Source organism: Ambystoma mexicanum, chromosome 1p (genome assembly GCF_040938575.1).
Source record: "Ambystoma mexicanum isolate Mex_15411 chromosome 1p, UKY_AmexF1_1, whole genome shotgun sequence".
NCBI classification, from domain to species: domain Eukaryota; kingdom Metazoa; phylum Chordata; class Amphibia; order Caudata; family Ambystomatidae; genus Ambystoma; species Ambystoma mexicanum.
The window spans coordinates 1,497,249,422-1,497,276,444 of record NC_090921.1 but is presented as its reverse complement, the minus strand read 5'-3'; the positions used below and the strand labels follow the sequence as shown (position 1 = coordinate 1,497,276,444).

General features: G+C 46.8%; 1 protein-coding gene across 1 annotated transcript in view; it reads right to left on the bottom strand.

Annotated features, from left to right (window-relative positions):
• NDUFS2 (NADH:ubiquinone oxidoreductase core subunit S2) overlaps nucleotides 1-27,023 on the bottom strand; it is a 502,212-nt gene that overhangs the window by 61,470 nt on the left and 413,719 nt on the right. Inside the window, exon 13 of the mRNA XM_069607180.1 lies at nucleotides 22,864-22,921. Coding sequence (XP_069463281.1) covers nucleotides 22,864-22,921 — 58 coding nt within the window. The remainder of the gene's footprint in view (nucleotides 1-22,863; nucleotides 22,922-27,023) is intronic.

The window sequence follows — 27,023 nt, the reverse complement described above, 5'->3', positions numbered from 1 at the left end:
CGAATTATCAAAGATAAGGAATACGCCAGAGGACACAATCCCTTCGAAATGTACACTCACTCCAAGAAGACTGGTCGTCACCAAAGCCAATACCTTAACACTCAGATTGTAATAAAGCCAAAGGGCAACAGCCCAAATGATATCAAGTGCTCCCCACAAAGATTTGAAAGGACTGATGATGCTTCTGGCACATCAGGACAAACAAATATGCACCCTAGAGAGCTACAGAAAACATGTCATTTTTGCAGCTTCGGAGCCCAGAGGATGTGGGATCAATGTCACCATTTTGAATGTGTCCTTCTGAGAAGCTTCAGGTCCGGAATGGCCCGAGCCACGCCCCAAAATCCTTTCTGGGTATGAGGAAAAAATAGAATAACCGCCCTTTTGACTTCTGATGATGGTACAAACCACATTTCCCTTCAGGAAAAACAGTGATTTCGTCTTAAAATGGGAGGCGGGGGGCAACAATTCAAGTTGCAAGCTACTGGCCAACCATGAACAAAAAGTAACTTGCCACTTCAATTCTAGACATACACGCAGCACACCGCTTCTTACTCGCCATGTGTCAAATATCACTAGCCAATTGCTAGTGGCGAGTACACATTTAGCCCCTGTGCTCTAAGAATAACAGTTCAGGAGATAGAATGGAAACACATGAAAGGGTTGGGTTGGTGTCCATGCAGGATTAAGAGACTTTAGCACAGAGAGGACCTGAATGACAATGGTCAGTTATCAGCTCCAATTCCTTGCTGAACAGCCCAACTCTGCTTTCGCAGGTGACAAATAAGACAAACAAAGGACAATTTGATAGAGTTTTTGCAGCTAGGGATCTGTGGTGAATAACATTCCCCAATTGGCTCCTCTACTGCTTATCCACCAATGGCTACTCCTGTTCTCTGAAAGAGCAGGAGAAGTGGTGCTAGAGGGGTCCAAGAGCACAAGGTTCTTCACTGTAGCTCTCGGTGCCTTCAGCTTCTCCAAGCTACCATCAGACCAAGCGTCAAATTGATTGGCCATGTCAAACGTCACGTCCCTGAGCTTGGGCTGCACATTCTGAGCAAAACCAGAGGACTACATCCTCAAATGTATTAGTCAAATGGAACTCACCAGGTAACCCATAGTGTCCAGCCCAATCTTGAGGATCTGCTTAGCAGTCTTCTTCTCATCCCAAACCATATAATGGAAGGGACCTTGAATGATGGATGGGATATACTGGTCAATCTCAGTAGCCACATACAATTAACGATGACTTAAGTTCTTAGGCTCCATGTCCGGGTGAGTCGAGTGGTCAGATACGAGTCTAAAGTATTGTCTACATGGAATTCCACACAGACTGAAGACCCCCTAACCTCCTGATGTTGAGGCCAAAATGGGCAAACTTCTTTCGCCCGTCCAAAAATTGATCCCAATTGAGACAGAGGTGTGCTTTCCTGCCCAAATACATTGCAGACCAATGGCACCAGAACTGTTAGGGCACAGTTTTTGGATTATGGAGACTGGTGCTGAAGCCATTGGTATAGGCTCCAATTTCATGTACTCTGGGCCCAGGCTTTAGGCAATTGTGGGCACAAGTGAGTAGTTTTATTTTGCTCCATTCCTCGACTCAGTTCTGGGCAGATACTCTGGAGCAGAGGGATCAGTATGGGTCTTCGGCATGGAATTCTCTAGAATCGTATTTCTGAGGGCCAGAAAAACATTTACGATGTTGCTGCCGTGCAGCCTTTGGGTGCAGAGAATGATAGAATGCTCTGTAATGTGTTCTTACACAGAGTAGCACACACAGCAAGTGCACAGCTCAGAGACAGATCTGTCTTCCACAGTGTTTTCATGGCTTGAAATCTACCTGGGTGTAGATATGGTGGAGGTTTCAAAAGGAGAACAGTGACTGTTCCAAAAACACAGCAAATATTACTGAAGAAAATAGGATCCGAGATAAGAGGGCACACTTGGCTCTATATATGAACCAAGGAAGTCACTTGACGCAAGAGGTACCACCAATGCCATGAACAAGTCAGCACAAAGTCACCTGTTGCCTCCTATTGGCTGTTAGAAAAATTACCAAACCGTTTTTGTGCTTGGATGACATTTCAAAATATCAACAACCCGAGAGAGGAAAACATCCATTAGAAAGGTCTTATCCTTGTTGGATTCACTGGAATAAAGTTGAATCTTTTGCTTTGCTGGTACCGCTTGCTGCTTCTATGCATTAACTTTGCTCTGTCATGGAACACTTTGCATTGCCTCTTGCAGCAGTGCTTCATGGATCAGGGACACCCGATTGTGCTGGTATTACTGCTGTATTTTTCAGTTTTTTTTTTTTTTGATGGGGGCAGGCCCAACCTCTACCCCAAAAATCCATATTTAGTGCAGCCACACCCATGCCTAAAAAATCTGTTGCGATAAATATAGCAAAATGGCCGTCTGACTAATGCAGTGAAAGCGCCATGATCAAATGGGCGGGAAAGGTTCTGCAGTGGACTGTTCCTTCCGAAAGGGCTCCTCATTTTCTCCACCCAAGACACGACTTGCATGATGGGTACTCCTTGGTTGCAGCTAGTGAAAGTACTGTGGGAGGGAGTGGGGGGGGGGCAATAAAAGGTACACCCTTCCTCATTTGGATGGTAGAACCCCCATGCATCCTTGAGCCCGTACACCCTCCTACCCCCAATATCTCCATTTCCCCCGCGCACCCCTTCCCCTGCAGTTCCTGTGTTCCGGACCCTCCACCTGACTAACCATCTTAATATCTGCCCATATGTTGAAATCACCTCCCAAGATCACGTGGCCGGGATGGTCTTTCACAAGAAACGCTACTGGCCTGTGTTGGGGCAGTACACCATAGACAGCATGAAAGTCACGTTCTGTACCGAGCCAACAACCATCAAGGCTCTGCCTTCAACATCTGCTCATACCTTGGTCACCTCCATTTTCAGGCCTTTCCTGATGAGAATACGGACCCCCGCCTTCCGCCAGTGAGCACAGCTCCAGTATTCCTGTCCCAGCCCCCCGGAGAACCCTTCGTTCATCCCCCCTGGCATATTTGGTCTCCCGAAAGTACATCATGTCCAGGCCAGCTCTACAGAATTCCCTTGCCAGTAACAACCTCTTTGTAGGTGAATTCATTCCCTTGGCATCTAGCGTGCCCACATTAAGAAGATCACCCCGCTCCACGCCTGAATTTACTGCCGTTCTCGCTTTTCCTCAGCCCTGTCACTGTTTCCATCTACGGGCAGCCAAACCCCAAACTCTACCTCCACCTCTATGCTGCCACTTACACTCAATTTAAGGAAGACCTCATACCTGCCCCCTTCCTAACCTACCACCTCCCCACACCTGAAAGGCATCCGATACGGCCCGTCTACCATCACCAGGCCGAACTCTGATCACCAGAGGGGAGACCGTCCACCTCCCCGGTCCCTCAATTGCACAACCTCCTAACCACTGAGCCCCCTCCCCCCAATTAGGCCAAGTTGCTACAGAGCCCCATCAAACCTCTGTAGCCCCTTAATCTCCCACATTGGACCTGTTCAACATTTAATCACCTTGGTACTCTCAGAGGGCCCCCACAGCCAAGGGTAAACCTTTCAACAACCACTTCAATCACATTTAATAACATTACGTGTACTCAGTATGTTTCAAGAGATCACCCCCGGGCGAAGCGTTCATTCTCCTGTACTTCCTGGAGCCCGGTATGGACCTCTGTCTCGGACCCTGGATGCGCCATTCCCCGTCGTCCGCCCTTTCATCCCAATACGGTCAACTCTCGGGGTCCCTCAACAGCTCGGACATGCATCTGCAGATGTCTCTCTCAGTCCTCAGCCTCTGTTTTTGTCCATCAAGTTCAAATGTGAGGAATAACGGGAAGCCCCATCTGTATGGCACTCCTTTTTCTTGTAGCCAAATCGTCAGGGGCATGCACATCCTTCTCCTAGCCAGGGTCTGTGAGGATAGATCTTGGAAAATCATCACTCTCGCAAAGCTGTGGGTGATTGGACCCTTCTGCTTCGCTTTCTCCAGGATTTTGCTTTTGTCGCAGTAGTTATGGAACCGGCCTAGGACAGTCCTGGGACCTCCGGCGGACTACCCGGCTCGGTGTATCCTCTCAATCTTCGCCTCATCAATGTAGTCATCATCAAATTACTTCATTGAGTGTTCTTTTCTAGTCCAGCTCCGTCTCCCTTTCTTTGTCCAGGATGCTGAAGATCCTCAGGTTTTTCAGTCTTTCACGATTTTCCAAATCTTCCATCTTTAAAAGCAAATTTCTCGTTCCGACTCTCCATTTCCGCTATCCTTTGGTCCATTTGTGTTTCTAGGTTATTCAATGAGATCTGATTATTTTCGACTTCATCTAGTTGCTCCTCCATCTTGTCTATCCTCTGTGTAATCTTGTCGACCCTGCCTCCGATGTCCACCCTCATGCTCCTTATTTATTCCATCAAGACCGCCACGTCTCCTTTGGTTGCGGCCGATTCCTCCGTCTCTGCCATTTGTCTGATTCGGGGTCTCCAGCCCGGGTCGTTTTGGGGTGTATTTATAGGTGGCCAGATTCCGCCTTACCTCCGTGCACCCCATCCTGTTGACCTGTGCGTGGTCTCCAAGTCTTCTCGAACGCTGCAGCCTCGCTCTACTTAATTATTGCCACCTCTAGTGCCATGCTTTCTCCCCTGGCCCGATGTTCTCCTTGGCCTCGTGTTTAACACCTCTGCCCCTGTGGCAGGCACACGCATTACTGCCGTCTCTGTTGAAATTATCCTTCAATGACCCTTGGCCTTCCTTGGTTGTGATTCGTCCACCGCAACCCTGTGGTGGGCACACGCCTTATGTCAGGGGCCCAAACAACTGAAGTTAGGGTCTGGAGGGTGAGAGGGGTAGGGTTTCAGGCCATCTCCCTTCGCCTGAGTCACACCTCCTTACACTCCTGTTGGTGCCGACCTACTGCCACTCTTTGGAATCCCCTGGTACTGAGGGCCTCTAATGGTAGCTTTACACCATCTCCATCAGTGCTCAGCAGTTCCCGGATGACGAGTGCTCACTGTCCCTGGTGGGGTTGGGAGGAGGGCACATGCCCCAATCTTGGGGGCCCACCCCTCCCTGGGTTTACTGATCTCCTCAGCCCAATCTAGTGCCGGGACGTGTCCGGGCCTGATCCGTGGTCTAATTCAGGCAGGTGGTGGGGTCCTTCCACACATATACGTCGAAGAGCTCAGTGGTTGGTGAGGCAATTCTTAAGATGGGGAACTGAGCGTGGAAGTGCCTCCTTAGTCCTCCCCAGTGGCCGAAAGCATTTCTGATTGTATCTGCTTAGATTCACATGCTGTGCATTTGGTCCGACATCCAGTGGTAACTGCTGAGTATTGCATCTTGTGTTTCAGGGGACCGAAAGGGGACGTCGGCATAGGCGTGTCAGAAACACTATCCCTATCGTGATGTGTGTAGTACCCAAAATCCCTCACGCGCCGAGGTCCCTCTGAATGTATTTTTTCTGCCATGAGGGAGCCCAAGGCTATAGTGAGCGAGTACATGAAGAGAGAAACTAGTAAGAAGTCTATGTTCCTTCCACCCCGAGCGGGGTGGCAGAGAGGGCGCATGTGAATCTAAGCAGATACAATCATCAGAAATGCTTTTACGGTAAGCAATGCATGTCTTCTGATGCTCGTTAATCTGCTTAGAATCACATGCTGTGCATAGACTAGCGAGCAGTACCTGGAGTTGGAGGGGGGTTGTGAGAAGGAAAAGTAGAAAAAAGATGTCTTAGTACTGCTTGTCCCACCTGAGAATCAGACCTAGAATGAGTGTCTAGTGTTTTGTAAAGGTGTGTACAGAACTCCAGGTTGCCGCTTTGCAAATGGACTCTAGGGGAACATTTGCAATGAATGCTATGGATGCCCCAGTGCCTCAAGTAGAATGTGCTCTAGACTTGAAGGGCAGTTCTCTCTTTGCAAGAGTGTGACATAGTGTGATGCATTTGACAATACACCTTGATATTGCTGATTTAGAGACAGGATCCCCTTCTCTACCAGCTGCCACTGAAACAAAGAATTTAGTTTTCCGCAGTGGTTTAGTTCTATCCATGTAGAACATGACTGCCCTGCGCACATCTAGTGTGATAAGGCTTCTTTCGGCCATGTTAGCAGGTCTCTGGAAGAACGTGGGTAGTTCGATTGACTGGTTCACATGGAACTTCGAAATAAATTTCGGTGCAAATCTGGGATGAGTGCGCAGAACTCCCTTATTTTTGTGGACTGTAAACAAAGGGGTCCAAAACCGAGAGGGCCTGTAGTTTCGCTAACTCTTCTGATGGAAGTGATAGCTACTAGAAAGGCTGTCTTGTAAGTCAGGTCTTTCAGACTAGCTTTATGCAAAGGCTCAAAAGGGGGTCCCATGAGCCTAGTTAAAACCACATTTAAATCCCACCCAGGGGCTGGGTGAGTGATGCGGGGATACATTCTTTTAACCCCTTCCATAAAGGCTTTAATCACAGGTATTTTCCACCACAACACCTTATGCTGTGATGTCGTGTTTGCTGACAACGCCGCTAGGTGAATCCTTTAAGGAATTGAAGACTAACCCAGAGTCCAACAGATGGGTTAGATATAACACAATGTGTGAAGGCGAGCAATCGGTGGGATTGACGCCTTTGGAACTGCACCAGATGACGAAACGTTTCCATTTGCTGGCATAGCAATAACGTGTTAGGCTTTCTTGCCTCCCTCACTATGTCCATACTCTAGGACCTCAGGAGCCAGGCTGCTAAGTTCAGAGTTTGTGAGCATGGGTGCAGAGTCTCCCCCCTGTCCTGAGACAACATTTTGTACGGGCAGGGCAGCTTGACTGGAGGGGAGAGGGACATTTCCATCAGGTGCGCGAACCAAGGTTGGCGGGCCCACATGGGAGCCACCAGAATCATGGTGACTGGTTCCTGGTGCATCTTGTGTACTATCTTGTTCAGAAGGGGAGTCGGGGGTGTGGGTGGGACAAGCGTAGACACATTTCCCCGACCAAGTTATCCAGAGACCGTTCCCCTTGGATCGGTTCTGGGGGTACCTGGAGGCGTAATCTTGGCATTGGGCGTTCTCCTGAGTCGCGAACAGGTCGATCTCTGGAAACCCCCGTTCTGCGAAGACATTGGATACAATGTCTTCGTGCAGTCGCCATTCGCACTCTTCTGGCAGAGGAAAATCTCTGCTGAGTACGTCTACCAGAAGATTGTGTTCCCCTGGAACATGTTGGGATATCAGGAACATCTTGTGTTTGTGAGCCCATATCCAGATGTTTTGGGACAGCTTGGATACCCCTGGAGAGTGAGTGACCCCCCCCCGTTTTTTCAGGTAATACATTGCTGTTGTGCTGTCGGTTAGGACCAGCACTGTCTTCCCTTGCAGTTGCTCCTGAAAGGCTTTCAATGCTTTGAACAATGCTAGTAGCTCCAGTAGGTTTATATGGTTGGATGCTACCTGAGGGGACCACACCCTGTGCGCTGTCTGTTGAAGCAGGTGAGCCCCCCCCACCCTGTGAGAGATGCGTCTGTCGTGAGAGTGGCTTCCACTGCAGGGGTGGTGAAGGTCTTCCCCTTCAAGAGGTTCTCCCTCGACCACCACTGCAGAGGGAGAACGAGGGCTGGCGAGACAACTAACAAATCTTCCCATTGTCCGCTGGCCTGACACCACTGGCTATTGAGCCACTCTTGCATGGGACGCATGCGCAGCCGCGCGTGGGGAACCAAGCATATGCATGACGCCATCATCCCTAGCAAAAGCATAGCTTTGCGTACCGTCACCTCTCAACTAGCTACATACTGAGGAACCTGAGAGAGCATGTTCTGAACCCTCTCGCTGGAAGGGAAGACTAGACCGTCTTCTGTACGAATTAGAGCCCCCAGGAACTGTTTTATTGGCTGGGGACTAAGCTGGATTTCTTTTCGTTGATAGAAAATCCCAGGCTGAACAATAGGTCTACTGTCTTTTGGGTGTTCGAAAAACAAACGTCGAACGAGTCCCCCGTGATGAGCCAATCATCGAGGTAAGGGTAAACTGGAACTGAAAGTCTGCGCAGGTGTGCCGCTGCCACTGCCAGGACCTTGGTAAACACCCTTGGCGCCGAGGCTATGCCTAAGAGGAGTACTTTGAACTGGTAGTGTTTGTCCTGAATCACGAACCTTAGGAATTTTCTGTGCGCTGGCAGCATTGAAATATGAAAGTATGCATCTTTCATATCCAATGTTGTCATGAAGTCCCCCTGTTTTAGCAATGGGATCACCTCTGGCAGTGTTACCATGCGAAACTTCTGGGGCATTATGAACTTGTTCGATGGGCGCAGGTCTAGAACAGGACGCATGGTGAGATCCTTTTTAGGTACAAGGAAGTACACTGAATAGATACCCTTGTTTACCTGAAGAATCGGGACGGCTTCTATGGCGTCCTTTCCCAGCAGCGCTTCCACCTCTTTGATCAAAATCTGCAGATGTTCCGGTGAAAGGCGTCGATGTTTCGGCGGTCTAAACTGTGGAGATCGGGTGAATTCCACGCAGTAACCGTGGGCGACCGTCTTTAAGACCCACCGGTCTGAAGTTATCACCTCCCATGCCTTGAGGAAAGATGTTAATCGCCCCCCCGACCGGGGAGACGTGGGAGGGGACCCGAACTTGGTGGTAATTTCTGACCCGAATTTGACGCTCCTCTGGAATTGGAGCCTCTGCCTCTATTCTTTCCGCGCTTCTGACCCCTTTGGGGGTAGTAAGTGGGGCTTGCAGCAGGTTGACCTGAGTTGAAGTTGCCCGTGCCCCAATTATTTTGAGCAGCCCGGGCTTGTCCTCGAAAGGACGCCGAGAATTACTGCCCCTCTGAAGAGGGTTTTTGGGAAATCTGGTGCAGCAACTTAATAGTCTTGTGCTCCTTCTTTGCTGTCTCCAACGCATCGTCTAATGCCTTCCCGAAGAGGATGGCCTCTTCGATGGGTTTGTTGATGATGGATGCCTGGGTCTCAGGCCTGAAGCCCGACGTGCGCAGCCACGCAAGTCTCTTTAGGAGAGTACCCTGTGCGAGAGACCTGCCTGCTGTCTCTGCGGAGTCCAGGGTATGCTTTACAACTTTCTGATTGGCAAGTTTGCCCTCCGAGGCAATGGCGAGAAGCTTGGCTCTGGTTGGTTCCGGAACCTCCTGAAGGCCTTCCTGGAGTAGGTTCAATTGGGCGTTGATGTAGCTTGCCAGTAACGTCGTGTTAGTGGCAATCCGGATGGTATAAGCCGCCGCCGACGTGACCCGTTTGTCTAAGGCATACAACCTTTTGGATTCCTTGTCCGGGGGTGACTCTCCCGTGGCAAGGGGAACCCCTGCTCTCTTGCGAGTGTTGGTCACCACCAGCGAGTCTGGGATTGCGTGCCCTTTGATATAAAGCGGGTCGTTGGGGGAGGGCCGGAAAAGTTTTTCGACCCTTGGGTTCACAGCCCTAGTCTGAGCGGGTGTGTGTAAGGAAGGGGCCAGCCGTCTCTTTACAGAGCTCAAGAGAAGGATAGACTGGCTTGCCGGAGGCTTGTCATTAATAATGTCCTCCGCGAAATCTTGTTCGGGCAATTTCCAGCGTGGCAATTTTAAAGAATTCCGCTGCTTTTTTCAACATGTTGTTGAAAGCCATTTGATCATCCACCGGGGGAGCTTGTCGAACCAGGGTGGATGGGGGAGAGTCGAGACAAACGATATCAGAATTGTGATCATCCTGATGGGTGTCCTCCCAGTTGTCCGTTGCGCCTTGATCTTCCCCATAATTGTCCAGAAAAGAAGCCTCTTCTTCTGTATAGATGTCTATACATGTCTTTCTGGACATCTTCTTGATAGTCAACATAGCGTTGGACATCTAGGAGTTGGGCAACTTGTGTTTGAGGGTTAGGGTCTACCCAAGCTTTTTTCGGCGGAGGTTGATCAGAAGCCCTGAAAAACTGCTCCAGCCGATCCATACACCCTTCAAATTGCTCCGTGGTCCACTTGGATGACCCAAATGGACCCAGCTGGTTAGGAACCGGGTCCTCCGCCCTAAGGCGTTGAGAGGATCTCCTCAGGGTGCTTGAGAGGGGTACCTGGCTTTCGTCGTAAGAGTCTTTGGGGTCGTCTTCCAAATCCATGGAAAACCTTTTGGCGGATTGGCCCATAACTCTGGCCGGAACCGGTACTAGGCCCACCGCCGTAGCAATCCTATCGATGCTCTTACTGATAGTCACCGAATCTTCGGGAGACAACGCCTCCGACGATGGCTTCTCGGGTAGAGGCCTACTCGTAGTTTTCGGGCCTGCACGGACCTTGGAATCCTTGGAACCCGTCGAAGTTTCTTGATCAGAAACTTCAGCGTGTGTAGTTTGGGGAGTAACGCCCTTGTTATGTTTATTGTTAAGCCCAGTCATGCGCTTCTGCGGATGCGGGGAAGGCTTCGGATCAGATCGATCTGATGGCGCTTTCGCCTTCTTCGACGAAATCGTCGAGGAGGGCGCTTGGGTTGTGTGCTTTGTGCGGTGCGATTGTACGCCCCTGTCACTGGGTGTGGTCCCTGTAGCAGGACCGGAGTCGAGCCTGGAAGGGTCAGGGACGGACGTGGCGGCTCTAGAATAGTCCGCCTCAGGTCTATAACATCCGCGTTGGACGTTTGGTCATCCGATGTACCCCCGTCACTTTCGGCTGGTGTCGCAGCAGGGGAGGGAGGCTGCAGGTGTGACATTCCGTAAGCGGCCCACCGCTTTAACCGGCGCTCCTTAAGGGTTTTAGGTTTAGGAGTTTACACGCCGAACACCGCTTTAGTGCTCTAGGGGCAGACAAGCGTTACACGACGTGTGCACGTCTTTCGACAGATATCTGCCCCTACACACAGGGCAGAATCTAAATGGTGTCCTTTCCACAGCAGAAGGAAAAGGTGACCAGACCAAAAGGGAAAGAAGTGGAAAAGAGGAAAGACATCATAGCAGTATGGCAAACCCGGAGCCCACTCTTCATACTGTGTAGGCCGGCCAGAAGGCCCGACCACGTGGAGGTCCGAACGCCGGATCTTAGGCGCCGGAAGCCACAGCCGTAGACGATTCCCCCGTAGTCTTCGTCAAAGATTTTCTTGATAGGCGAAGTGACTTAACGGGGATTAAACCGACAATTCGGTAAGATAAACAATGTCTCATGAAGAGCTGCGCTATAGGGCGACCAGTTATCTGGGCGGAAAAAAACAATCTGAGGGACCTCGGCGCGTGAGGGATTTTGGGTACTACACACGTCACGATAGGGATAGTGTTTCAGACACGCCTAGGCCGACGTCCCCTTTCGATCCCCCGAAAGACAAGATGCAATACTCTGCGGTTACCACTGGTTGTCGGACCATATGCACAGCATGTGATTCTAAGCAGATTAACAAGCATCAGAAATATGTTTGCAGGGCACAGGTCCAGCACAGGGCACATTGTATTATCTTTGTTTGGAACAAGGAAGTACATTGAATAAATACCTTGATTTTCCTCCAGAAAGGGCACCAATTCTATCGCTCCTTTTGAAGTAGTATCTCAATTTCTTCTTGTAGCATATGAACATTTTCTGAGGACATTTTCCTCGTATGAGGTGGATGGTGGTGCAGTGGTTCTAGTAACTCTGGAGTATCGTTTAGTCACTGTGTCGCATACCCAGGGATCTGAAGTTATTCCCTCCCATTGCTGGGCAAAGGGTATTATGCAAACCCAGATTCGAAATAGATGGGAGGGAATGTGAACCGGCCCGTCATTTGGCGGCAGGGGTTGCTGAGCCTAGAGGCTGCCACCCTACCACGCCCATTTCCACAGAATAACCTCCTCTGCTGATATTGCCAAGATGTAGATGGACCATGGTGGTTGTAAAAGGAGGTACCAGATGTGCCTGAACCAGATTGGTTAAATCTCTTGAAACCATGTGCGAAATGTCCAGCGTGTATTGAATACTCCTCTTTGTACAAAAGGCTTGTTTGAAATTTGACCCTGTGTCCTGATGGTTTCGTGTTCCTTTTTGGTAGTTTCCAGCTGTTCATTCACAGCTTTCCCAAAAAGGACTGCCACTTTATTAGGCACATTGAGGGCTGCCTGCATCTCTGGCTTAAAACCTGAGTTCTGAAGCCATGAATGTCTTTGAGGAGTGTTACTTCTGCGATAACTCTTTCAAAATGTCAGCAGAGCCTATAGCATTTTTGAGAATCTTTTCTGACACCTGCTTACTCTCTGGACACTTTGAACAAGTGTGACCTTGTAGGTTTAGGCACAGAGTCTAGGTTCCGGATGACCCCACCCCACTGGGTGCTGTTGTAGCTGGCGAGACACGTAGTGTTTGATATTCTGTCCATATAGGCGCAAGAGGTAGTAATACGCTTGCCCAATGTGTAAAGCCATCTACATTCTTTATTAGGGCGCGCTTATGGGGTGGAGAGTTTAACGCCAGCTCTCTTCCTGGTAGTAGTGGCTTCACAATTCCTCTATATAGAGAGGATCAGATGGCAATGGTTTAAAGATTGTTTTCCACCTTTGGGTTCACTGCCCCAGTGAGTGAAGGAGTCGAAAGACAGTGAAACGCTCTTCTTGGGATTGAAGTAAGGGAATAGCTTGACTAATTGTTTTTTCTCGTTTAGAATGTCTTCTACAAAATCAGTATGGTCAGGGGCTGCTTCCTCTGTATGCCAAAATGGTGAGCTGCTCTTTCAGCAGGTAATTATAATAGCTGGTCAGATATGGGTGAGGTATGACCACTCTCGACTGCCCTGGCATCAGTTGGGTCGATAATCCTTATATCAGGGTCATATTGGTTTTGTAATTATCGTCAGGATCCTATTAGGGTCGTCCTGGTGATGTGTCCATGCTGAGAGGCATCTCTGGACAGGATGGTAGGGTAAGGAGTGGGTGATGGAGTGCGCTTGGGATGAGTAGGCCCTATGGGTTTACAAAACCGATCTACAGTCTTGTTGGATAGGGAATGTGTATGAAATCAACAAAGGATGACACTTTATCCATTGTTTCCTCAAACCTCTCGTGTCCATGTTCCAGTTTTTGGTGTTTCTGCCAAAGGAACACTATAACATCTGGGTCTCCCTGAGCCAAGGGAACCTTTCAAATTGGCTGTGGGCAGTATGACCCAAAAGTGACCATACTAGAGCACAAAAGTGAATGAAATTCAGTTTAAGTTTAAACTGCTCTATGTTACCGAGGATTCCCAGCCTAATGAGGGGGACTAGTCACAGCATGTAAATCTATGGAAGATCCGATGCTTGAGAAATTGTTTTTCAAATGGATTACTTCCTCCCACGAATTTCTCATCTCTTTGGGAGTCCGGACTCCCAAAGCAGTACGGACATCTGGAGGAGGGAGGAGAGCAAGGACAGCACAGGGAGCAGAAAATGCTGGAGGACCGCCCTACCAAAGTGACGTCCTGGCCTGAATAGGTATCCAGGCATTAATCTTTAGCAAACTTGCAGCGAAGCCCACGTTGCCACCTGGCAGATGCTCAGGGCATGGACTCCCTCTACTTGGCAGCAGAGGCAGCCACTCCTCTGGTAGAATGGGCTCTGAGATCCTCAAGCGCATCATTCCAAGACCGATCATGGCATTCAGGAATGCAGAGAATGATCCACCTTTATGGGGTTGGTTTAGTCACAGCTCCGCAAGCATGAGCCCAGCGTAACCAATGACAATCTGGTAATCTTTCCTAGCCTCTCCCATCCGAGAGACGTAGCTAGCCGGGTCTAGCCGTTCCTTTGCCTTAGTAGGATGAGGTGGAGGAAAAAACACAGGAAGATGTATCTTTTGAGAGATGAAAATCCAAGACCACTTTTGGTAGTATAGACCGTTTCACTCTCATTCATCTTCTCTTTAGAGACAACCAGATAGGGATGTTTTTACAGAAAGTGATTTCAATCCAACACACGTCCAAGTCAACGCCTAGCATGTAGTGCACAACTGAAATCCTTATTTATTTTTGTCTAAAAGTTCTTTATTCTGGACGATATACCACTCATATCACACCCTTCTCCTGGAACCCCCCCGTTCACACTGAACCAGGAATCAGGCTGGTTTGCAAAGGTAAATATTTATTTATGTATTTAAAAATGAATCACAATATGTCTTAAGAGGTACACAACAATCACTCATGGGGTGATGTAACACTGAATAATCTCTTTAATACACAAGGAGTAAGTAGTGAGCAAAACAAATCAGCACAGAAAATACTACTTTTGTGAAGGTTCAGATCAGATAGCACTGTGGTTATAGGTTCCCCCTGCACACTCCTCAACCCCCAATAGGTAATGTAAAGATATAGGAGGAGAGCGCAGGTATTCAGGAATGTCAGAATTCAAACAGAATATCAATCCCACTTTCCCCCTTTCTAACCCAAGAGAAAAACAGAATTGACTGTCAAGCTGTCAGAATGGCTTTTGAAGTGATCCTTAGAATGAACTGGGCAAAAACACCAAATAGGGTCAAAATCACTGAATTTGTTATAAATTATTATGGGAGCCGCTTTGGATAGTTGCACACAAACACAAGCAATGAGTTAATCCAAAGAAAACATTTGAAATCTTAAAATTCAAGCCAGAAGCAATTAAAAGCTGTTTTACACGTGTAAAATGCTCACTACTTAATTTGTGGCAAACTTTTCACTGCGCAATATATAATGGGAGAATTGCATGGATTTGGAATGCGGCTTTAGGTGCGATGGATAGATATGGATGTTAGCTACAAGCAGAAGGTGAAATTTGAGGGAGTTAGACGTTTTAGTAGAGGTCGTTTTTCAAGATAGGCGCAAGAATGGAAAACAGGAATGCACTTTTAAAATGACAAATGGGTTGCTTACACTAGAGGATGACTATGAACAAAACGAATACCACACAGGAACACAGTCACATGATCAGGGTGACTGCCTGCTAAGGAAACTCGCCTTCTTCAGATGAGAAAAGGATCAGCGCAAAGGTAGTTTTAACAATACTGGTTATGGAGGAAGATGGAATGGATTGGAGAGAGGTTTCAGACAATGCAAAGATACTCCTAACAATACAGGTTTTGAATACAAGATAGGATGGGTCTAAGATAGGACTAAGACTATGCAAAGTACATATGGTAGTGACACAATTCTTACCATTTATACTCACTGGATATGTTTTTAAATGGAACCGTCAATTCTGGTCAGGGAATTGGATATGGTTTAGGACAGTCGGCTGGGCACATAATACTGGGCAGGGTCAGCAAGGCGCTCTGGTCACAGCACGACACATGACTGGATCGGATCTGCCCTTCTTGGTTCTGAGGATATTTATTTTCACTTCAGTAGGCAAGCAGTAACAGCACAGCCCGGCTGTATTATATTGCTTCCCCTTAGGCTTGTGGGGTTATGTTCTGGAATTTGAGGCCTAGCTGAGAATGGTTCAGCTCTGCAATGGGTCTTTTTGCTTTGCCAAGCTTCTGGAGTCTGGAGCAAGGAAGATGTAGAGTTCAGCAGCAGGGTGCTCTGCCAGCATCAGGATAGTGAGTGAATCTGTCTATCCTTATGAGTGGTGAGCTGTCTCTATGTATGCTATGAAATGACATCGTAAAGATGGTGTGTGGGCCGGTTTAGCCTAAGCTTGCCCCTTTGAACGGTGATTGGGTGAGAGTCTACTCTCTGCCTTGATAGTAGAAACAGAGTGTCATCTTTATGGTGTGATTTTATGAGGCTGAGAATCCACCCGTAGTCCCTGGAACACAAAATCTACTTTTGGCAAAATACATATTTCCGCATGTGCAACCTCTATAAAAATCACATACAGATTACATATTTTACATAGCAGCTACTCCTCAAAACCCTGTAGCTGTGGGATCGTGTCTCCGCCTTTCACAGAATTTTGCCCTTCTCACTAGGAACACAATGTCCAATTTTTAAGCAAATTTCTACAAGTGTGCATGTTTAAAATGGGAATAAGTGTATAAAGTTTCACAATTCTAGCGGAAATACATTTTGCGTAAAATCACATTTCTTGCCATTGCTGTCCAGAACATGCCACATAGTTCTGGCGCTTCTTCATCCGTGCAGCCAGAAATTACATTAACACTCTGTTATTTTTATATTTTTCACAATTTTAAATAGAAAGTTATCAGTCTTTTTAAAATGTGTTCTTTGTCCTTGTTAAGCAACAAATGGTTGTTTGGTCTCGCCCAGGAGCCATCCCCCAAGTTTGTTCCTTGCAGAGGCCATTTACGACTGTCCTCACACTTTGAATTTCCTGCTCTGCAGCTTGTCATTGTTCCTTTTGCCTCTGTAGACCAGGTTCTTTCCTACCCTGTAATTAACACCTATGTGTGATTTCCTGATGGGGGTGGGGGGAGCCCTTCCTTCTGTGAGAAAACCTGTTATTCAAGTTCTGCAGCTTCAGCCAGGTTTCAATTAATTGTTAAATTCTGTGGCCTTTTCCTTAGCACAAAACAAACGTGTTATATCAAATACAGCTAGAATTCTCATTCAAGATTTTAAACCATGAGATCAAACAATTACAATATGGGTTTTTATCAGTAACAGGCCTCTTAGTTTGAAAACATTTGACTTTCAGTTTATACATGTTAAAGTTTAATCAGGCAGGCCCCGGACAGCTGTCATCACAGCAGCCCTCTGCTGCACAGAGATTTTTGACAGATCCACAGGCAGGCCGCTTTTGCTGTGGAAATCTCTTTATGCTCCCAGCTTTTCAGGACCTCGTAAGTTCACAATGATTCCTTAAACTAAGTGAATTGTAGCACCCAGCAAGAATTTTGAATTTTTGAAAGGTGTTTTGTGCTGGCATTCTGAAGTTTCAGTAGCAAAGAAAAAGTCATTTAAAGCAAGATTTGGAATTTCCTTTATCAAAACACTGCTTTTTCCTTCTGCACGCCACTTTCAATTGTGGTGGAGTCCAGTGACACATTTCAGTAGTGAGAGCTCTGTTCCACCACTGCCAATATGCGTGGCAGATTAGTCAGCCATCTTTTTGTGCATGGAAAGAGTGCAATTTTCAGGGGCTTTGGCGTGCACAAGGGTTTTGTGGCCATTTTGCTGTTTCTGGCACCATCATAACAGAGTGATGCAGCATAGCAGTGCAACAGTGGGTCAATACATCCCACAATGGCAACCAGGGAAACCATCTTCAGGGTGATCAATCCAGTAGAACACGAATGGAGGGGCTCAAACAGAGCTGGCGACCACCTATGTTCTGGGTCCAAAAGCAGTACAGTGACAGTTCTGGGCTGACATTGACAAGGGTCTTCGGAGATCAGACAGATGAGCAGAGCTTAGCCAGTACGGATAGTGGAGAGGAAGTGGGCCAACTTCAGGAACTGTCTCTAGTTCATCAATGGTCTGGTCATCTTCGAGGGATTCTTGGCTGAACACCTTGATCTGAATAATAGCTGCAGAAGTCCTCCTCTTATCCAAAATCCGAGCTTGAAGCAAGTCCAAACCCACCAATGATAAGGATCTGTCCTATGCAAAGAGCCAGTTGTTGTCCAATCAGTGGCAACTACTGGTTTCACATACACACCCCCAGTACCAGAATTTCTGGCATCAGTGATGTGGTCTGACAATAGACAGTCACAGCCCCATTCCTGGGTCACACACCCAAAGTCTCACTAGCCCGAGAAATCAGCTTTCTCAGGCAATTGCATGACCTTATAAAGGACTTTACTGAGCTCAGAAGGAAGGAAGAAGGCCAAACTCCAATATGACCAAAGGACTCGTGACAGTCTCACGGCACAGCCATTCTAGGACACTAGAGGATGGAAGGGATGCTGGGCATCTTCAAGAGTCTTCTCTGGTTCTTCAGTCACCTGTTCTTCTACACAGGATTCTTGGCTGTAACGATGATCTCCAGAAATGGCTGCAGAAATCCTGTTATCCAAAATCCTGGCTGGGCGGGAGTCCAAGCCCACCAACCATAAAGAACTACACCATTCAATCAGCCAGCAGTGATCCAATCGGGGACCACTGTTGGTTTCACTCGTGTCCCACAGCCTGACCCAGACTTTCAGGCCCCACAGATGTGGAGTGGGACCAGACAGACCCACCCCCTTCCCGAGCCACACCCAAAGTTTTCACTAGTTTGCGAAATCTGGAGCTTTTCCGGCCAAGTGCAAGACCTTATATGGGATTTCCTCACCTGGCATGGCAGGAAGAAGGCCAAGCAATAATATGGCCAAAGACCAAATCTTGTGGCTTTCGTTATGTTGAGTTGTCTTGTACTGCGCACATTACCACTGGCAAGTCTCCCGGCGCTCCCGTGGTTCTGTAAGAAAGTGGGTTGGGACGGTTAGCGAGGGAATAGGGAGTAGGATAGAGGTGTTTTTCTGGTGGTGCTTGTATAACCAGGAGGAACTGGCGTCTCGTGCAGGTCTGGTTTCTAGGTGTGTTTGGATTGTGCGCCCTGGGGCTATTATTGTGTCCGGGTGGGCAGTGTCCAGTGAGTGGGTGTTTGTTTGCGGCAGTTAATTTTGTGATGGATGTGTGGGTTGTGTGTTACAGTGGGAATTGTACTCATTCAAAGGATTGTGTGGGGTATGATGGTGAGGAGATGTAAGCAGGGAGTTGGTGGCTTTCATTCTGTCCCCATTGGCATCTCTGGCAGTGTCCATGTTGTGCTGGTTATTGGGAGTTTAATAGCCATGTTTACAGTTGTTTTCTGAAGTTGAGGTGATCTTCTGTTCTAATTTACTTCAGTGTTGTGTTCCATAGATAAGCAGTTAGACATAAGAATGCAGTGCCCCCGAATTTCCTTTTTCGTATTGTTTCGTTTTGGAGACCCTTGCTTGATCCAAGGTCCATTTGGTTGCCCAAAGCTGCCATATGGTGGCAATGGTCTTGCTGAGGTAGCTGGGTTTTCGGCTAGAGTTGGGTGTCTCGAGTTGAGGAGCACTCAATGGTGATACAGTGATCGGTTATGGGTTGTAGGCAGACTTCTGTCCAGTCTGCCCTATGGGGAGACGTACAATGCAGTGTAATTAGGCTTAGTAAAGACCTGCAAGGTTAAGGTCTGAAGTCGTGGTGGGCATTGAGCTGTGGAAGAATGCAGTATTACAGAAATTCTGAAAGCCTTGTTATCTAGGCCCTGAGTGAAACCATACCTTTATTGCCAAGGGAACCTTACCCAAATGTTGCAGCAGATGATTACTTCTCTGCCCGGAAGATGGGGAGTGGGTACAGTTTCTGGGTGAGGCAGGATTCGAACAATGAGAGGCATCAAACGCACCTTAAAGCGGCTCGAGAGGTCAGTGAGGCCTCACGTGAACAAGAGGGATCAGCCGGTTCATGCTCAGTACACAGAGCACACTAGCCACGTTTAGTAGCCAAAAACAGTAAACATGAATGTGCACACTAGAAATAACATTTGTAAAAATATCATTGCTGCCACCATCTTCTCTTTAGATACATATAAGTAACCAAACAATCTGAAGTGTAAAAGATCACAGTGATACAGAAACATCTGTATTGAACTTCATTGTGAGATGCTGTGTGCAAGGTTAAAAAGTTACAAAAGTCAAAAGGGAAACTTAGTTTCCCGGTACTGTTAGTCTTAAGGACTGATCGTTCCCCATAAGAAAATTAGTAAAATGCAAGGCTGAAGGCTTCACTTCCCTTTATAAATTCAGCACAGATTAAAAAACGAAAGCAAAACGTTTGGGGGCCACAGAACTATGGAAGGAAAGTTGCCAAACGAGAAATCTTTCCCGATAACCAGTGCATGCAGAAGCTAACGGAGTGCATAGAAAGCAGGAGCTGAGGTCACAGGGTGCGGCACCTCAATATATACTGGTCCTGTCGGCATGACCAGCATTGGGCTGCATAGAGCGAAGTGGAGCAGATATAGAGCCGTGCTGCACCCCCCCCGACAGTGGAGAACAGCTCTGCTGTGCATAGGATCATACACAAGAAATCCGTGGGACGAAATTATTTATTAGAAGCTATGATCATACAATAGAGAGCGGGAGTTCGAAAATTGGCAGTGTCCAAGGGATCCATGGGTCTTTACATCAAAAGCAAATACTATTTTGGGGCCAGACCATATCATAGCAGCGATGAAAAAGCACCTAAAAGTTGGGCTGATGAGGGTCCTCAGTTCTTCAATTTGATGGTGTGATGTGATTAAATATCAGTCCTGATGGTGATCAGAAATAAATATCAGAGGCAGAAGTTTAGAATTGGTGAACGACTGAAGGTATATGGTTACAAAGAATATGAATTTCATTTGCGGTAAGTTTATTTTCAGTCTGAATGACCAGATGAATTTAAGCAACCTCGTATGAAAAAAACATTTTTCCAGAAAGACAATTATGGTGCAATTTGTCTGTAGGGCTATAATATGGGGTAAATGAACTGTGTTGCCAGAAGTAACTGCTGAGTTGCATGTACCTTGTATTTTGTTGGGAAAACCTTTGCTTCAGCACTACCTGTAATTTGAAACTATTGCATTGGGGTACAGATGGGGGCAATTGGATGTGAGAAGGGACATAGCATGTCTGTGTCATTTGGCTTTTTACCCACCCACTGACAGCACATGGCCATGCTATTCTTTATGGGCATTGCAACCTATTACCTGCCACTCCCCAAGGAAAAAACAGCCCCTGCATCTTTTTGAGCTTGCTCCATTAAGCAGTAACATCAACAATTGTACTGAATAGGGCCTGCCAGTGTTCTCTCTCTAAGCAGTCTTCTGAGAGTTAATGGTTTAACCACAGCTGTACATTTTTAAGATCAGAATATTTTGTTCATGAACTAGATAATATTTATCATTAAAAATAAAATCCAGGGTGTCTGCATTATCATACAACAAAGAATGGGTTTAATTTGTAACAGAAACTAACATCACATACAGAAGATAGGACTCAGATGTATGCCGAAGCAGGACCCCAACATGTCACAAGAGCTTGTAATGTCTTCATGGTTAATCATCAAGTCTGCAGCAATGCATTTAATTTCTGGACTGTCTCATATAAAGAAAACATGGTCAACATTATAGAGAAATCAAGACTAGGTCAACAGATCTTTAGAGCAGGTATACACAAACTAAAAAGGCGCAGGCAACAAGATGATAGCGGGGGGCAAAGGAGGGGTGACTGAAATCGCAAAAAAATGCATTCCCATAGGATGGGAAACCATGGCAAATTGACAATATTTGGATCAAGGTGAGCGCTAGAAAAAACGGCAATGTTCCAGCAATATTTTTGCATGGCGAGATTTTTGGGGCGACATTATTACATGGAACCGAATGAAACAGAGGGATCTGGAGGAGGAAAAGGCTGTTCAGAATGGGGGGGATTTACCTGATAATGCCCTTGAGAGACTGGGGGGTGGGGGGGGGGGGGTAGTCCGAGTACGCCTCTGCTCTTCTGCTGCCGAAATAATAGCCGCAAGACTCTCGCGTAAGTTTGGCAGCTGAATGCTGGGTTTCGACACACCTGTAGGAATCATCGCGGTTGTTGACTCTGCCGGAGCCTTAGGTGCTGGCGCACCCTTGGACGCCGTGTCGGCACTCGTATGCTTTTTTGTGGGAACGCCCTTATGGGAAGGAAGCCCAGTTGCATTCCGAGAAGACTGTTGCGGGGAGGGCGCCGCGCGGCGAGGTTCAGCAGACACCAACGTTTTCGGCAGGCCTGCTGGCGTTTGGCGCTTCTTTGACATGTTTGTCAAGGAGGTCTTAGGGGTTGTGTGTTTTGGCTTGGGTGGTGCATGTGTGCCCTTGTCGCCGGTTTTAACTCCCCATAACAGAAATGCGGGTCGGTCTGCTGGGGCCAGGCATCTGGGAACCTGTGGGTTCTACCGAAAGGTCTATAGCTTTGAGATCGGAGCCATGGTTGTTGCTGGCCTCCTAGCGACAGCGCCAACAGGGGAATGACTCTCGGACTGCATTGCATAGGCTGCCCACTGCTTCGTTTGCCTACCCTTTAACGTCTTGGGATGAAAGAGTTTGCAGGACTTACAAGAACGCTCATAGTGGTAACTAGGTAAACACATATTGCAACGGCGATGGGCGTCTTTGCATGGGAATTTTCTGTTACACAACGGACACAATGTAAATGGTGACCTCTCCATAGCAGAGGTAGACGGCAGCCAGACCAAAGAGGGAAAGAGAAGGGAAAAGGAAAGGCATGCTTGGAAAAAAAAACAAATATCTACCCAGGGCCCCCACTCTCCCTAGTGTAAGTACCTGGCTGGAGTGCCGAGGCCACACGGTCGACAGATGTCGATCAATGCACCAGTCGCCTAACAGCAGTGGATGTCTATGGCGGCGGTAGTCCACAAACCAGTCATCGAAGAGAAGTAATTAATGAGCAATATAAACTCTTGCGAGCTCCGCATAAGGCGACCAACTAGTTGGGTGGAAAAAAACAATCTGAGGGACCTAGACGCGCGAGGGATTTTGGGTACACTACACGTCACATTCGGGAAAGTGTTAGTCACAGCCACGTCGACGTCCCTTTCGATCTTCGAAAGAAAGATGCACTACTTCCCGATTACCACTAGATGTCGGACTATATGCACACCATGTGATTCTAAACAGATTAACAAGCATCAGAAACATTTACTTTCAAGTACATTGCAACAAGAATACATTAAGGAAAATCATTCTTGCTTTGAAATGTAAAAAGGAAATGACACTGGTGAATAATCTCATCTATATAATGTGTGGTAATCTCTTGTGCTCTGGGAGCAGGGAGCAGAATATTCTAAGCATGTGCATGCATAAGACTACAAGCAATAGCTCTAGTGATTGACAAATTGTTAAAATTGGAACTATGCTCTTCACAGACAATTCAATACCCAATTAAAGAACAGACTATTTACATTCAAATTCAACTAAGATTTTGAACAAATTATCAACCGAAAAAAAGTTACCAACCGATGATCGCCACAACATCTGCCAGCATGTGCCCTTGGGCCATCTTGTCTAAGCCGGCCTGTGAATAAATATAATTTACATGTCAGTATACAGTTACAGCAATGTACGTGTATGGGAATTATGGCGAAAATTTGAGTTTGTTCTTCCATGTGATTCAACAAGGCCTTGAAACATTAATCAGTTTGAAAAAGAAAGCAATATGTTCTATTAAGGAACCAAACAAAACTAAGCTTTCATTTTTATATGAAGACTAGACCGACCCCAAGGGATCCAGACCCCCTTGGCGCATTCGGCACCCAAAACCCCCCCCCACCCCCCCAAGGGGCTCTCTTCGCTTATCCCCCCCAGCGACTGCTGCGCATTGAACTCAGCAGTTTGTAGGGATACTGCACCAAGGGCTTGTTTTGTTCGCACCCCCGCTTCAGGGAATTGGAAAGTTGGACAGTATATCAGCAAAGTTGGAGAAATGTGGGACGGATTGACAGCAGACCCATATCTTTAGGACACCCCGATGAAAGCATTACGGGACCGTCACTTACCACTTACACAAGTTCATCACACAACTTCATCAGTGAATGTCAGTTAATAAACTTCAAACGCCTTAGGAATTGTATATTCTGACAGTATACCATCCAAGTTAAATGCATATGGAACGAATGCCACCAGACTCATATGAAACGTTACACAAAATCGTCACTTATACACAACTTCATCAGTGAATGAACTCCAGTGAATGGACTTCAAATGCTTTAGGAATTGCAGTTTGGACAGTATACCATTTAAATAGCGAAATGTTGAACGGAATGACACCAGACCCATGTCTGTAGGATATACAATGACGCCAATTTGAAACATTGCACAAAAACGTTGCACAAAAACATCACTTATGACTTTATATTATAGGCTGGATTCAGATGCCAACACTATTTACAACATCTTTGTGTAGTGAATGCACAAACACAATGCTGCCATTACAACTCCACATGCTGTTAACCAAGGAAAGCAGATTGTATGTTTTTATAGGCGAGACATGTATTTTGGGTCAATGGGTTTATTTCTGTAACATTAAAATTAAGTATAATCAGAAGGACACAAAAGGTCCTGCATAAAATCTTCCTGCGCTAAAACACACAATTTAGGTACAACCCCGATTAAAGAAAAACAAAGTTATTGCGTAAAGGGGAAATGCCGAGATTATAAGAACATTTCTTTGACCATAACTATATCCTGTTTTGGGTTTTCATGAAGCTCCATCTCATCTGTTTATATAAGAAAAACTGTTAACATTATGGCTATTTTGTGCTATTACCAGATTACCAGAGATAATAGAAGTATTGAAAATTATGAACACCTTTTCTGACACACATTGAGGATTTTGTTTTTTTTTCTACGTGTCCATTAAGTGCTTCTTTCCTAACAATGTTCCAGGCATATATGCAATGGCTTCTGCCACACAAGCAGGTTTTTATCTATGTATTGCGACAAAGTCCCCTGCCATAGGAACCCCTTGGCATGCCATAAGATAGATGCATCAACCTCTACAACTTAACACCTTCCAAGTTTGGGTACTCAAAATCCACTCTGGTGTCCTTAACACTAAAAGGACTCCCTAGCTAGTTGCCCTGGTTCCTCCTCTTGTGGGCCCCATGAGGTTTGAGGTTTCTGTGTCCGCAGTACGGGTCCTGATTTCTAAAGAAAGGAGTCCATGGACCCGTCCGCACTCCCATAAACTCACAAAGAAAAGCAGCTACACAAGGATGCCAGGACATAGTGAGAGGGACACCCTAACGCCCCCCCCCCCCCCCCGACTTCACTCATCTGCCCATCTTCCGGAGGCAGAGTTGCTCCTTACACATATGTTGAGATGGATTTCTAAAATCAGCCGTGGTGGAGAGGCCATCCTAGTTCTGGCGAACAGGGAGCTCAGTATTTTGCCAAAACCCAATCAAGGTAGTGTGGAAAGCAGTCAAAGCTTAGTCTCCGGAGAGTGCTAGTGTCTCCTGGGGCCCCCAATGAGTCCACGCAGGATAAAACACAATCATTTAGCGTAGACATTTATAAAAAAAAAAAAAAATGTTGTTGGCCTTTAGAACACATTGAAAAATAAAATTAGCAGGTAGTATTATCACTCAAAATTCGATAATACAAATATATACAATCACCAATATGTTCATTTACTATACATCAAATCACTTTCTATGTTAAATAGGTAAGTAGTGCAGATTAAATGAGAACCAGTCAAGTTCAATTCCCTACATTTTAGAAGTGCAAACCCCAATATGTATTGGTCTTAGTGCATAAAAGTCATAGGTTGTAACAGGATTCTCAAAGTTATGTACTTGGGATGCAACTGACTTGTAGTGGTGATTCAGAATAGTTTCAAACTATTTAAAGGTTCAACAAAAATGTACCAGAAGAGAGGTAAGGTATCCTCTCTCTTCCACACCAAAGGCTAGGATACCCGACCCAGTTTCAAAAACCAAAAAGATAAGCAAATGGGAGATCGAAGACAAAGGAAATCTTTCCCAATGTTATCCTATGGAGGACAGGGGGGACAAGCACATTTATGATTACTTAAAACCTTGGCTCCGATTTCCCCAGGGATCACGATGGGTCGACTGGGGTTGGGGTATTCAATCCTTTGTTCCAGTGAAGGGTGATATGGGGTTGCAGGTTTGAGGATTCTTCAGTTCAGGTGCAACTGCAAGATGCAATCCCTGTTGATAAAGAAATGCAGATTCCAAAGATGCAGACCTCTTCAGGACACTTCACCGGATGGAGGAAGGAGTGTTGCTCCAGGACAGGTTCCCTTGAAGATAGGAAACTGATATTCAGGGATAAAGTGACTTGTGGCACAAGCTGGTCGACTACCAAAGTTCTGTCAGTGAACGCAGAATGGTAGCACTTCTGGCGAGATAGCTGGTCAGTCCACCTCTGAGGGGTTGGATCCTCAAGGAGGTGTCAATACTAGTTGGTCCCACTAGTCAAAGGGCTGAAGCACTGTTAGGGAGAATTCTCTGTTAAGGCTAATTTCCCAAACCTAGTGAGTCCCCCAGCAGCTTTGCTGGATTTTTGGGGTTTATTTTTTTCTCCTGCTAAGAGTGAGACTCTTTCTCCCACTCAGACATGATTTGAGATATCCTTTGACTTTGTAATATGGTTTATGGGCTATGGGGTCTTTTACTCCATAGGGTTTCATGTGTTTTTGGTAAGTGTGTTACACAGCACCCTCAGTGCAGTAACACAGGGGTGTCTTAGTGACCCCCAAAAATAGACTCCATGCCATGGGACTGACTACTGTCTCCCAGGGCAAGTAAAGTCACCATTGACTTTACTAGTCTTAAATTGTGACCAGAACCAGTACAAACCATCATATTGTGGAAGTACTGGTAGGGGTAATTAGATTGCTCCTGGGTCTGTTTTTCGAGGGGGCACTGTGCAGTCCCTCCCTCGTCGAGTTTCTGGCTGGTGGCAGTGGTTACCACGCAAAATATTCCACCAGAATATTTCCTATGGGATTTTCCCATTCATTTTAAACGCACCACTTTTTTTGGTGCAATGTTCAAGATACCGCCTGGTTATTGATTTAATATTTCTTCCCCGGTTGGGTCTTTCTGCCAGGACTCTGTTTTAAAATGGCGTTTGTGTTTGCCTCTGCAACTCCAACCCAAGTCTAGCCCTTTGTTCCACTTTTGGCGGGCTTCTGCACAGAAGACACCAAAAGTGGTGCCACTCTCTCTGGGTCTACAGGATGTGTGGGAGGGGGGGTTTAGGCACCCTGGACTGGGTTGCCTCAGCAACTCAAATCGCACTCTTGTGTGATTGGCCCAGTGGTGAGCCACCCAGCTCACCACTTAGCATGTTTGAGTGACAGCTAGGACTGATGAATGGGGGTTTTCTGCCCACTCAGAGAGAAATGAGGTGATTTGACCAGGAGGCCGGTAGATGGTAACCACATTAAGAGAATGAGTAGGCAAGAGAAAGCCTACAGACAAGGCATTCAAAAGAGGAGTAGGTCTGAGTGGGAATGAAAGATGCAGGAATCCACTCCGGAAAGATCAGTGCTACACCCCACCATCCCCCCACCGGACCGGGAGGATCTGGGTGCTGAGAGGATCTTGTAGCCATCAGGGAGGTGAGTGTCAAAGCTTGTGACAGAG